At 46.7% G+C, this 13,307-nt stretch overlaps 1 protein-coding gene across 1 annotated transcript; it reads right to left on the reverse strand.

Moving 5' to 3' along the window:
- Window positions 1-1,983: 1,983 nt before the first annotated feature.
- LOC144095363 (uncharacterized) lies at window positions 1,984-4,340 on the reverse strand. Its single transcript, XM_077629123.1, has 4 exons — window positions 4,129-4,340; window positions 3,925-4,050; window positions 2,741-2,886; window positions 1,984-1,991 (listed from the first exon to the last, which is right to left on the reverse strand). Exons 1-4 carry the CDS (start codon window positions 4,338-4,340, stop codon window positions 1,984-1,986), a joined length of 492 nt encoding a protein of 163 aa, XP_077485249.1.
- Between the last annotated feature and the right edge of the window lie 8,967 nt (window positions 4,341-13,307).

The raw sequence follows: 13,307 nt of genomic DNA on the forward strand, positions 1-13,307 counted from the left end.
TAGTGTCAAACGACCATTTTTATATACAAACTACCGCAGTGGAGACGTACTGCGACTTCACTTGTGCTCAACACATGTCCCATTGTTCATAATGGCATGCATTGTGCCTCAACGCCTACGAAAGCCAGTCATGCACTCCAAGAAGACTCCTGCCGCGTCACACAACTAGTGCAGCCTGGCTGCAGTCATCTCCATAACATTGCATAAGCAGATCGTCACGCTCAGAGAGAAAAGTTAGAGAAGTAGACGCGATTTACACAGCTTTCAGGCAGGGATCACACAAGCAACCTCCCAAGCTTCAACAGGCTATTAAATATCTTTAACAGTACAGCTGTTCCCTCCTGTCCAAGGATTCGAAGCATGCTGTACGTAATGGCGTTAGTACCAGCAGCAGTCTTTGAATGACAAGATGGAAGTGCGCTCTTGACTTCCCCGACTGTGAGCTCAATATTTTTGATAAGTATGTTACGCATGAAAGCAAGCGCTTTCTTTTTGTTGTGCATGTGCAGCTGATTTCACAAATTTCTTGGAGTCTACCAAAGTGCTTGGATAAGAAATAAGCTGACAGAACTCATCAGCAAGCAATGTTTGTGGTGCCGTCCGAGCTGGTGCACGCGCTCGGAAAGCGTTATTCTGTGTCACGGGTCCACTTACAACTTGAATTGTCATCCATATCTTTTGCACTAATGTCTCAGATGTCAATGTGTCACAGAAGTCATACAAGTGCTTCTTGTCTAAATTCTGCAGACATCTATGCATGACAGATTATACCTTTTGAGCTTCACAATATGATTATAAAGAACCATTTCTACGTTAAGCCCTTTCTGGTTGTCATCTAACAGCCCTCGGGCGTTCCCATTCTCCGTCAATGCTTGTGAATTGTGCAGGTATATGGATTTCCTTAGAGTAAGATATCACATTGTCTTGTAACAGTGAGACGAAACCATCCATATCAATGTCCGAGCTAACTTGTTGAGATATGTTGCAACGAAACAAGTCCTCCAGGTGGTAAATTTGGCTTGGCACCTTCTTTCCTCACAGCTTCAGCGAGGATGTCTTATGAGTATGGGATAGTGGTCACTCCCCAGAGTTCCAATGTTCATTGCCTACCTCACACCAGATACACGGTTCGAAGTACAGCCAATTCTATACAATTGGAATATTAGAATCCCAGCATGAAACGTTGGTGAGCTGTCGTCAAGCCCACATCAGTAACATTTCTCAGCAGCACGCTCAACAATTCTTCCATGGGAATCGCAACTATCAGTAAAGTAAGCAACACTGTGAGCGTTGTAGTCTCCACGTATAGGCACATTTCAGCCTGAGATTTTAAGCTAAGACACAAGCGGATCATTCAACATGATTAAAGTATTGATGATTGCGAATGACACCAACCATTACCAAAAACAAGCTCACATTAAGCAAGAAATGAAATTACCCTAGGCCCAGCTCATCCAAGGAACATAAGCACCACTGATTAAAGCAACTATACATCCATACCTGTAGTGTGCATCGCTGATTGTAGGCATACACTTGCTAAATGCATTCTTGTAATTTTTGTCGACGCTGTGAGATTTGTCTGGGCATTCAATGGTGACGGGCTTCCCATCCAAAGCTCCTATGCAATGTGGCATCTGCCAGATGCGTTCAAAGTCATTGGCAACGTAAGTTTGAGAAAAAGAAAAAGGAATTGCAAAACAGTTGTTCCTTACAGTGCAGTTCATATGCTCAAACACGTGCCTGCCAGATAACCGCAGGCTACATGCAACAAACCACATGTAGGACAGCAGTCCTAGACCTAGCATATTCCTTGAGAATATTACATTAAATATTTTCTTGGCAGTTATGCATTCTCCGGAAATTATTTTCATACCAGTCATTAGTATACCATGCACTAACACCATGCCTTAGTTTAATTGCAACTTTGATCTCCTTAACAATAAGAAAAAGTGCTTTTACAGACAGTCTGAAGGAAACAGGCACTCAGATTCCTGTAAGAGGTACAAAGCATAAGATAAGCAATATCAGTCAGCTCTGGTATCTGCTTGGCGCCACTTCTTCACTCATGATATGTGATTAATGTTAAGAAACAACCCTCGAGAATTCTGGCCTGCAATAAACTCCTCGAATTATACTGATGCGTCTCTTACTAAATATGAAAGAGGCAGTGTTCCTGTGGCTGAGAGCGCAAAATTTCTGAATAACGTTTTTACCCATGATGAGTTCTCTTTAGCCCCACCACTATCAATAATTAAAATACCTCAACATCTGAAATATCCTTAAAAGAACGTCTTGCAGGGCAAGTTTTTAACTGTTCACGTTGGTTAGAGGTGCGAAAAAAGACACAACACAAGGCAGAAAGACGGGACGGTTGGCGCTCCGTCCCGCCTTTCTTCCTTGTGTTGTCTTTTTTCGCGCCTGTAACCAGAGATGAACTTAAATATCCATAGGTGTGATCGGTATCTTATCATCAGTAAGGAAGCCTAAAACCATATCACCCGTTGATTACCTTGACTTTTAACAACAAAGTGATCATGAAATCATATAAAGATATCCATCGCATCATGTCCACTATTTTGTCTAAATAAACAAAAAATAAATGTTCGCTTCATTTTTCAGCTCACTGACAGGAAGGCTTCAGTGCCTATATTACGTTCAGTCAACGCTGCCAGTGGCTAAGGCTGTATCAAGCGTGCACAAAGCAAAGAGATCAAGGAATTACTTACCCTTAATCAATCACCTGGCGTTGAAGGAGCTCGAACATATTCAGGACCAAGAACCTCCCAAATGGCCTGGCAAACCTCTGAGATCAGGGTGCACGTTGTTGACCTGCCAGCCAAGGAATTAAATGCCGAAGACCGGAAGGTATCTCCAACTGCGAGAGATCTGTAAAGAGGGAAAGAGAAAGAGAACCCGAGGAAAAAAGTTTCTAGCTGTGTACTGTGTTAAACAGTAAAAATTTTGCACAGTTGTGGTTCCAAAGAAAATGTTAAACCTGTACTATTCCGCAGTATCCTCCAGTTCAAAAGGCTATTTTAGTAAATGAAATGCAGTAAAACTGATCTATGGTAAAGTTGCTCAAAGCAGTAAATATTGTTGCAATATCAGTGTCTTTACAATATCAGTTTTTGCTGATGGAATGGATGTGGGGATGCTCTCTGGTAATTAATTGGCTACAAACTAAGCACAGAGTGTAGGTTTAATAAGAAACATTTAAATATGTACCTCCTAGGCTTACCTTATCCCCTGATGCTCTAATGACTTATTTTATGTTACCACATTTTCGATTTCGTCTCAGTCTTTAAAAGTACAGCTGAATATAATGGAGAGAAAAAAGCGGGTGGCCACACAAAGCCTTCAAAATGTTCGGTTCTCCTTGCATCACAAAGCCTCATGGAGTCATCTAAAAAAGCGCCGGCTTACTGTTTAATGCTTAATTATATTCATTTGCTTCCTGCTGCAGGCCTTGCAATTGCACAGTTAACGATCTGTGGCTCCAAGATGTCCCAGACAGCATCCGTGCCACGACGGCATCATTCCGCGCGAAGTACGCCGTCATGAGCAGATGCTTTGTAACTGATTAATGAAGTCTTTACTGTAAAAAAATAACTGTATAGCCGTCTGGAGAAGGTAGAATCGGACCGCGGTTTCACTACTTTATCCTAGTTTACTGTAGTGGGGTTCTACTGAACAGAAATTGTAATCCATGTGAAATTTATGTATGAACTCATTAGACGCTATAAAAATGAGGCAAATTATTTTAAATTCCTCGCACTCCTACTTATTCTGTACTCTTCACAAACTACTGCAACAGACATGACAAATGATAACTTATTTGTTTAGAGAGCAAAATAAAAAAAGTGAAACAACAGTAAAAAATATGGGAGCGCGCTTAATTGCCAGCGCAAATATTCTTCTCCGTACCTGATAACTTGCGCCAGACGGTGATCCGTAGGTATCGCCTTGCGAAACCGCGTGTCTTTCTTCGCGATACGGGGCCCAATGAGTTTCACAAGCGTTTCGAAAATGCCGGGTGACATGCGCAGGTAGCTGCCGAAACGAAAACACGACATTGAGATGACAGCACAGCCCTTCATATAAAATACTGCGAAGCTTGCGTGAACTTACTCTCTGTTGTACTCCACATCACGGTCGGGAAGCAGTGGCAAGAGATTGTTGGCCTGGCCCAGCCTGTCGCGCTCCTGCAAGGACGGGCGTACCCACCAGCGCCTTCGCCGAGGTACGGGCTGCTCAGCCCTTTGCAATTCTTCTAGCATAGCCATAACGGAGCTGCAGAGGAGGATCGAAACAATCTCCTCCTCTTCCGAAATGCGAGCCATCTTGCTAGCTGTGTTAGTTGTTCGCAGCTGCAAACCCAGGAACGGCGAATAACCGGCGCAGGACAAGCCGACTTCACACGGAAAAAAAAGCGAGCGAACTGCAGGGGCTCTCGCGAGATCTCAAAACTACCGCGAGGTCTCGCTGACTTCATGGAAGAGCGAGAAACAGCCGTGGCGCGGCGGATCCACGTCGCCCGCGTGTGAATAGACGATAACCGGTCCTAGTTTTTCCGGCGAGCGAATCCGCTTCGCTCGCCGGATTTTTGGATAAATGTTAATGGGCCCTTACTGGCCGCGAACTTGCGATTTCGCCGTGGCGGTGCTCCGAGGAGGCACATGACGTCGCAACGCGCGCCTCGCCGCGGACGCGGAAAATTCCGCTTTGACGGCAAATTACTTCCCAAGCAAGTAATTTGCAAGTAAGAGGCAGAGTACCAATGCTACCCGTACCGAGTTCGAAGGCAGGTGTGCTACACATGTATGCAGCCTGGACAAAGAACTGACGTGTACCCCACCCCAAAGGCGAAGGTATGCAATTCATGTGGAACCCGGGACCCCCGAGAAAACGATCAGTGCGACGAAAGAAAATGTTCGCTCTGCGGTGGTTACCACACTACTGGAGACAAGGACTACGAGATGCGGTGAAAAAAAGCCAGGTACCAAACAGGGCAACCGAAAGGCAAGGCCCCGCCAGGACAACGAACGCATGACAACGGGGACGCTAATACACGCACCAGCAGATCCAGCGATAAACAAGGGGCAGACGCAACAAGACAACTGCTCAGCCCTGACAACAGCGTAACACTCTACCAAAACGCTGACAAGCGCACGAGATCGAGATCAAGATTGGCGATGCGATCGAGATCCATGTCGAGAACGCGCTAAAAAACAACAACAATGGGTTCCAGGAACGCAGAGAGGACTTCCCAAGCCTGGCGAGTGCAAACATGAAGCAAGATCTCAACCAGCGACAGCAGAGGCCGAAGAAGGTGAGCTGGCCAATTGGACATAACTGTGCAACCACTGTGTCACACTCTAAGAAAATGCAACTTGGGGACAAGATAGTAAAACTAGAAGAGAGACGCTCAAAGCGATGGAAGAGTTAAGGAACTAGAGGAACAAAACACAAATCTTAAGGCAGAAATCGAAAGACAAAAAGCGCAATACATGAACGCACTAAAAAAAAGGAACCATGAACACGCCACGAAACCCATGTATATCACGGAGGGCGAACAAGTCGAAACGTACCAACTTAGGACAGATTCCGCTGAAGTGGCCGCCATAAAAGCGGCACAAAACAAACTACAAGAAATCAAAGAACTGGATCAGGAGATGGTGAAAGCAACTTTAATCGCAATAATGAAACACCATGTCAAGGTCAGTGAAGACCTAGAGAAAATGGACGGATAATACAACTACATCAAAGGAAAAGTTGCGACTACAGAGAAGGAAGCACACAGCAAACGCATGAGAGAACACATGAGCAATAGGCCCATCCATTGCGATGAACAGGAAGCAAGAACACAAAATATCTAACGGCAAATACACAAGGCTAAACAAGAAAGCAAGCTTGAAAATTTGGCAATTGAACTGTAGAGGAATAAAGGGATTACAAACTCAGTTAATACAGGTCATAAAGAACCAAGAGAAACCACCGAACATCATTGTCATCCAAGAATACGGGGCCAGAGCTAAAACAAGCCTAACAGGATACGAGATGTATGACGGCGACGGTACCGCCAAGGCCGTCACCTTAGTACAAAAATCAGTTACGCCAATATGCAAAACCAACATAACGGATCGTACCCCACACTGTTCTAGAAATTGTACCCGAAAAACCAGCGGATGAGAGCGCTTTTATCATAAACGTGTACAGCCCCTCAAACCAAAAGAGCTTCAGAATAAACGAGCTTATTCAAAAAAGCCAGCAATATGGCAGGGCAGAACCAACTGTTGATCCTTGGAGACTATAATGCAGCAAACACCAGTCGGGGTACCAAAAACTCGATTCTAAAGGTAAAAGCATTGCAGAAAGCGCAGAGAAATACTGCATGGAGCTAGCTAATTACCCCATAGCTACGACGAGGATAGGAAACAGTGTCTGCAAAGACACCACGCCTGACCTAGCCTTTTTAGAAAAGAACGAGAATATTCAATGGAAAAATACAATGGAAACATCAGGGAGCGGCCACTTCATCCTTAGCTTAGAAATAGCCGAGGAGAAATGAAGAGATGCCTAGGAACTGCCAAAATTACAGACTGTGGAGCCTTCAGAAACCACAGCGACGAAACCACAAAACCGATAACCGCCGCCGTGGTGGCTGAGTGATCACGGCGCTCAGCTGCTGGCCCGAAAGACGCGGGTTCGATCTCGGCCGCGGCGGTCGAATTTCGATGGAGGCGAAATTCTAGAGGCCCGTCTGCTGTGCGATGTCAGTGCACGTTAAAGAACTCCAGGTGTTCGAAATTTCCGGAGCCCTTCACTACGGCGTCCCTCAAAGCCTGAGTCGTTAAACCCCTATAAACCAAACCAAACATAAACAAAACCGATAACCGACATAGAAGAGTGGTGCACGGAGCTTGCGAAGTCCCGAGACAAAAAGTCATGAAGATAATCGCTCGCACGGAACAGAACCAAGACGTAGAGATCCACCTTCTTCACCCATGGGAGGCACGAAGAAGCCTTATCAGGAGATGGAGGCAGCAAAAATACAAGAGGAAACTGAAACTGAAGATCGCTGAACTAACCAAGAAAGCAACAGAGCAAGCAGACAACATCGCCACTCAAAACTGGCAACAGTTTATGGAAACGCTTAGAGGAACACTAGGCATGGCCCGAACTTGGAATATACCAAGAGCCCTGATAGACCCAACAAAAACCAGAACGAAAAGCGGAAAGTCCCTGAAACGAATAATCCACACCTTCCACGGAACGAGAGCCCAAAAAACACAGGCACTGAGGGGGAAATGGTACGGCACAACCACGCACCTAAAACAAGACCAAGAATACAGAGGAGAAGGCAAACCCGAGATGGATAGGCCGATCACCGAGGAGGAAGTAAGGGCAGCCATAGGGGAAGCCAAAAAGAATACGGCAGCCTGAAAGTACCGAATAAATAACGCTACCATTAGAAACATGGGAGACACGGACATCACCGAACTTACCAAGCACTTAAACAAAATCTGGGAAAACGGAATCGTGCTAGCGGAATGGAAACATGCAGAGGTAGTTATGACACCCAAGCCGGGCAAAGGACTCCAAATCGAAACCCTCACACAAATCTCCCTAAGCTCGTGTTTAGGGAGGATATACGAGAGACTGGTCAATGAAAGGATCACAAACTACATGGAGGACAAGGGATAGTACCGTGATGTCATGTTTGGCTTCAGAAGGGGACTGTCCACGCAAGACGTACTCCTCCAATTAAAGTAGCAAGTCCTCACTGAAATACCAAGAAATGGAGAACACATAGTACTAGCGCTTGACATAAAAGGAGCCTTCGATAACATGGGACATGCGGCCATCATGGAAGGGCTCAATAACATAAACTGCAGAAACAGAGCCTTCCGATATGTCAAAAGCTTCTTGACAGAACGAACGGCTACGATAGGCATCGGAAACACAAGATCTGAGACCTTCACGGTGCCAAACAAGGGCACCCCGCAAGGCTCAGTAATGTCACCGCTACTATTCAACGTAGCGATGATAGGACTCACGAAAGTACTCGATGAAATAGAAAATATCAGCTACGAACGTATGAAGATGACATAACAATATGGACAACCACAGGGTCCCTAGCAGCAAAAGAAGAGCAGCTACAAAGAGTGATCGACCATACTAAACAATACGCCAGGGCCAGAGAACTATCGTGCTCAGCGGAAAAATCAAGATAAGATAAGATAAGATAAACTTTATTTTCCATCAAAAAAAAAGATGGAGGGAGACGGGGCTAAAAGCTGCAACCGCAGCTTGACTGGTCCCCGCCCCCCTTAAGAATAAAAACGTACACAGAAATACGACTCCCAAATCCCCCCGGAACTAGGAAACGAGACATCACCCGAGAAAACGGAAGTCAGAGGGCTTGGAATGTGGCTGCAAAACTCAGGACGATGTAGCAAAACCATCGTCTCTCTTAAGAATACATCAGAGCAAGTCGCCAGAATCGTGCGAAGAGTCAGCAGTAAAAAGAAGGGGATGAGAGAAGGATACTGCAATACCCCTGACACACGGCCAGTTTCAATGGCAATCGAGTCGAGGGCATTCGAAGTTCTCAATTGCCATCGAACTAGAAGGAGTTGTATCGCTGCTACCCGACAAATCTCAAAATGCCATTGAAATGGTTCTCGTGTCTTACGCCAAGCTTGTGTGGCGCCACAATCGCTACTTTGTATTTCGCAAAAAGAACAAAATATTTGATAAATGTATACTAAATGCTTAAACACGCGCATGTTGTTTAAAACCCTTTTAAATGCACGGACGCGACGGACAGATGCCGACACTGCTGTAGCCCCTCTAATACAAGACGAGCCAAAACTAAGCCAGTCCAGCTGCGTCGGAGCGCTGCTTCGTAAAGCTTAATACTTGGAAAATCGCATTGATAACTGAAAAACTAAAGCTATTTGTCTATTGAAACTTGATGCGTGGGTAAGAATGGGCAAATTGAGGGCGAATACAACACTTTAGAACAGGGTATTGCTTTGAGGGATTAGCGAAGAAGCTGTTATTGCTTTGAAGCGGGTGGTCAGGGCCCCGCCATGTTGTCAACGCTAAGTACGCAAGCAACGCAAAGACCGCAACGCAAAATTAATGCGCTTAAAACCAGTTTGACACATTTCTTTTTTATTGTACAGAATGCTTGCATTATAGTTTAGGCCTTTTGTACCGTGAATGTATCGTGTACGAAAGTGCGCTAGGCGCCGCTCGAAGCAACGGTAGCAACCTTGGGCAGCGCTCGGAGGCCCTCGAAATCTCGATGGAGTTCCGCGCTGCTCCGTTGATTCAATAGAATATTGACTTAATGGCCGTTGAAACTCCCCGTGTAGCAGCGCTCGATCGCCTTTAAGTCGATAGACTATCGGTTCAAGGGCTTTTGAAATGCCCATGTTAAGACTCGTAGACAGTCTCGTCACAAGCAGGGTAACGTACAGTCTCCCGTACCATGAACTAAACAAGCAAGAGACTCTTCAAATTTACGCCATACAACGCAAAGCGTACAAAACGGCGCTCAAACTTCCAATGTCGACACCAACTGAAAAGCTAATGGTACTGGGAGTATCGAACACTTTCGATGAACTATGAGAAGTGCAGCGTAGTGCGCAACTAGACAGACTCACTCAAACCAGAACGGGAAGCCACCTAATGGAGAAATTAGGGCTACTCCCGGGCACACAAAAAGACAAGAAGGAGATTAATAATGAAGACAGAAACAACATCCGGGTAAGACCCATACCCAGACACATGGACCCTAATATGCACCATGAAAGATGGCAAGCCAGAGTTCGAGAACTCAGCAGGGAATTCAGCGACAATCGCAGCAGTTACCCGTCGCGGTGGCTCAGTGGTTAGGGAGCTCGACTACTGATCCGGAGTTCCCGGGTTCGAACCCGACCGCGGCGGCTGCGTTTTTATGGAGGAAAAACGCTAAGGCGCCCATGTGCTGTGCGATGTCATTGCACGTTAAAGATCCCCAGGTGGTCGAAATTACTCCGGAGCCCTCCACTACGGCACCACTTTCTTCCTTTCTTTCACTCCCTCTTTTATCCCTTCCCTTACGGCGCGGTTCAGGTGTCCAACGATATATGAGACAGATACTGCGCCATTTCCTTTCCCCCCAAAACCAATTATTATTATTATTTTTTTATTATTATTATTATTATTATTATTATTATTATTATACGCAGCAAAGTACCGGTACCCACGCAAAACGATCGCCGTTATAACAGACAAAGGAGGGAAAGAAATAACCAGCGCAACGGTAAACAACCCAAGCATAGAGGATCATTCATCCATCCATCCATCCATCCATCCATCCATCCATCCATCCATCCATCCATCCATCCATCCATCCATCCATCCATCCATCCATTTATCCATCCGTCCGTCCGTCCGTCCGTCCGTCCGTCCGTCCGTCCGTCCGTCCGTCCATCCATCCATCCATCCATCCATCCATCCATCCATCCATCCATCCATCCATCCATCCATCCATCCATCCATCCATCGCCGCGGAGCCGAACCGCTACCGCTCCGCCACAAAGGCTTTTTTTTTATTGCCGCCACTAAGGCGCATCGAGTAAATGCACTTTTCGGATGCAGAAGTCTCCGCGCTTTCGCTACGGATATCCTGGCCTAACAGAGCTAGGCCATCAGCAATATTTGGGTCTGGTGGGGTTGCCAGTCTACGTCCCAATTGGTAATGGTCAACAATTTGCCCGTAATTGTTTTTCGCTCACGACGAAAGACGCCGACGACACCGGCTTTTCTGCTACACGAGCTCCTTAACGCTGTCGTGTTTTAAAAAAAACTGAAAAAACCGTCACCTTTCTTGTAGAAAATTTGATATTCAGGAAAGGAGAGAACGCAAAAACTGTCACTTCACGCCGAACACCACAACCGCGACGTGAGAGAACAGATGAGAGGCCCGGAGTTAAAGAAGGAACAAAGAGAAAGAGGTTCCGGTGTTGGAGAGCTCTGAAAGAAAAAAGTGGCTGTGGCTCAACTCAGCTGAGCCAGGATATACAAAGCGAGAGATCTGTAGTGAACGGTTAGACTGTTTAGCTTTGGTTGATGGTTATTGATGCGAAAATCTTCACTACGCTAGGTAAAGCAGTCTTCGGGTAGGCAGCGCAATGAACTTGAACGATCTTCAGCCCAACCAAGGATCTCTGAAGGCGCGGTTAAGGTGTCCACAGCGATGTGAGACAGATAATGCGCCGTTTCCTTTCCTCAAAACCAATTTTCAATTTCCTCTTCGTTTCTTTTTCCCTCCCTCCTTTTCTCTTCCTTTACGGCGCGGTTCGGGCGTCTGCGAACATAGGGTCCCTAGAAATTTCTAGGAACCCTAGTAGCAGTAGGCACGGGGGGCAAGAACAGAGAAGCGGATGCTTCGGCGGGTCAGGAACGCTTCGGCTGGAAGAGAGCAAAACCGGTTATGCTCCGGTGAAGGCAGGGTCCCGTAGAGTATCTGTTACGGGTCCAATTGGACTTATTTTTGGAAATCTGGCGGAGAGTTTGAAGGATGCTTCACTCCCGCCACCGGTTGGCCCGGTATTTCCCTACCTACAGGATCGGCCTGGTCTTTAGCGCGTTCTTTACTATCCTTTCTTTCTATCCCATCCATCAACTCTCCTACTATCTGCACGTGGTAACGATTGTGTCTCGGCTTGAGCCAGTGAGCAGGCCTGTGCACTATCCTTTTCTTTCTTCCTTGCAACAACAGACAGACAGACAGACAGACAGACAGACAGACAGACAGACAGACAGACAGACAGACAGACAGACAGACAGACAGACAGACAGACAGACAGACAGACAGACAGACAGACAGACAGACAGACAGACAGACAGACCGGTGAGGTCACATTCTACGGCTTCACACCGTGGACTTCCTGCCGTTCCTGAGCCCGTTCCGGGGAGTCAACGGAGGACGCTATCACCTGCTATGGCCAGTGGTGTCTCCAGCACTTTTGCCACCCATCCGGGTGGTTCCCGCAGCGCCATCACCAGCATAACCTCCACGGGCGCTTGGACCGGGAGCTTGTACGACACAGATAACGACGCCGCCAGCGACGCCAGCCTGAGCACGTCGAACCATCTCGACGCCGCCTACTGGACCCATGCAAAACCGCATCCGAACCGAACCAACCGTGAGCACGAACGCCTACAGCTAACAGTAGAACGCTAGTAGTAGACGCTAGTAGCAGTGTTCCCGGGTGGTGTGTATTGATAGTATTTGTGTTTTTTATTAGTATTTGTGTGCTAGTGTGTGTGTCACGTAGGTGCATTAAACGGGCGTCTGTGTGGACACACCAGTCGCCTTGTCCATTCTTTCTCGTTCAAGGTTTGCAAGTGCAGAGTATGGCCCACCGTAGGGTTCCGGCGATGTTGACCGTCTGCAACAAGCAAGCGCGGCGTCAAGTTCCATGTGGGAATGTTCATCTGAGAATCCCGAGAAGCGGGAACATCGCTGCAATGACGCGTTAAGGATTGGGTATATGATGCTGCTACTCCAGCGCAGAAATCCACAGCTACCTCGACCTCGTCCCGTCGTTAGTAGAGTGCGAGAGACATGAAAGAGTGCAACTGGTGTGGAGATGGTCGAAGAACAAAAACGGCATTCCAGATGCGTGTCACAGGTTTCCATGGATCAAACGTTTAACAGAACTACTTCCAATGTCGTGCCTGGACGGCATCATTTCTGCGCTGAATTTTCTTTTGCATGACCCTCGTGTCTCTGAGGTCAATGCTCGAGTTTGTGCGTCGGTATCTAAGCTCTACCCTCCGTCGCAGTGATCGCAGGTGCTGCAATTCCGCATCGAATTCCGAGTACTTTGTAATTGGGGTGAATAATCATGTCGTGTTTTTCATCGCCTCCTTAATTTTACCTTCCAAACCAGCGGATGAATCTTCTCTGCAAGCATCTTCCAGAAGTGCTTGAAACGCTGACCAATCGATGCGTCCCATACGTGTGGCAGAAATGCACGTGGAAACGCCAGTAATGATCACATATGTAGGGATATGATCACTTCCGCGGGTTTCAATGTCCAAAAACCACCGGACGGTGCTGATAATGCATCGAGAAACGAAAGACAAGTCAAAGCAGCTGCTGTAAATTGTCCGCCGTATATAGGTTGGGAAGCCGTCATTTAGGCACTGAAGGTCATCCCAGAGGTGAAGGACACGAGCTTTCGTCCCCTAGTGTTCATTCTAACGCCTCCCCGCATGGTTTGGTGAGGTTAAAGTCGCCCATG

Source organism: Amblyomma americanum, chromosome 6 (assembly GCF_052857255.1).
Source record: "Amblyomma americanum isolate KBUSLIRL-KWMA chromosome 6, ASM5285725v1, whole genome shotgun sequence".
Lineage (NCBI taxonomy): Eukaryota > Metazoa > Arthropoda > Arachnida > Ixodida > Ixodidae > Amblyomma > Amblyomma americanum.

Bases quoted from the DNA above. Each gene is read 5' to 3' on its own strand.
- LOC144095363 (XM_077629123.1), bottom strand. From the start codon at position 4,340: ATGGCTCGCATTTCGGAAGAGGAGGAGATTGTTTCGATCCTCCTCTGC. The intron at 4,051-4,128 runs GTAAGTTCACGC...TCGTTTCGGCAG, and splicing joins GATGTGGAGTACAACAGAGA to CTACCTGCGCATGTCACCCG. The intron at 2,887-3,924 runs GTACGGAGAAGA...CCCTCTTTACAG, and splicing joins CGTCTGGCGCAAGTTATCAG to ATCTCTCGCAGTTGGAGATA.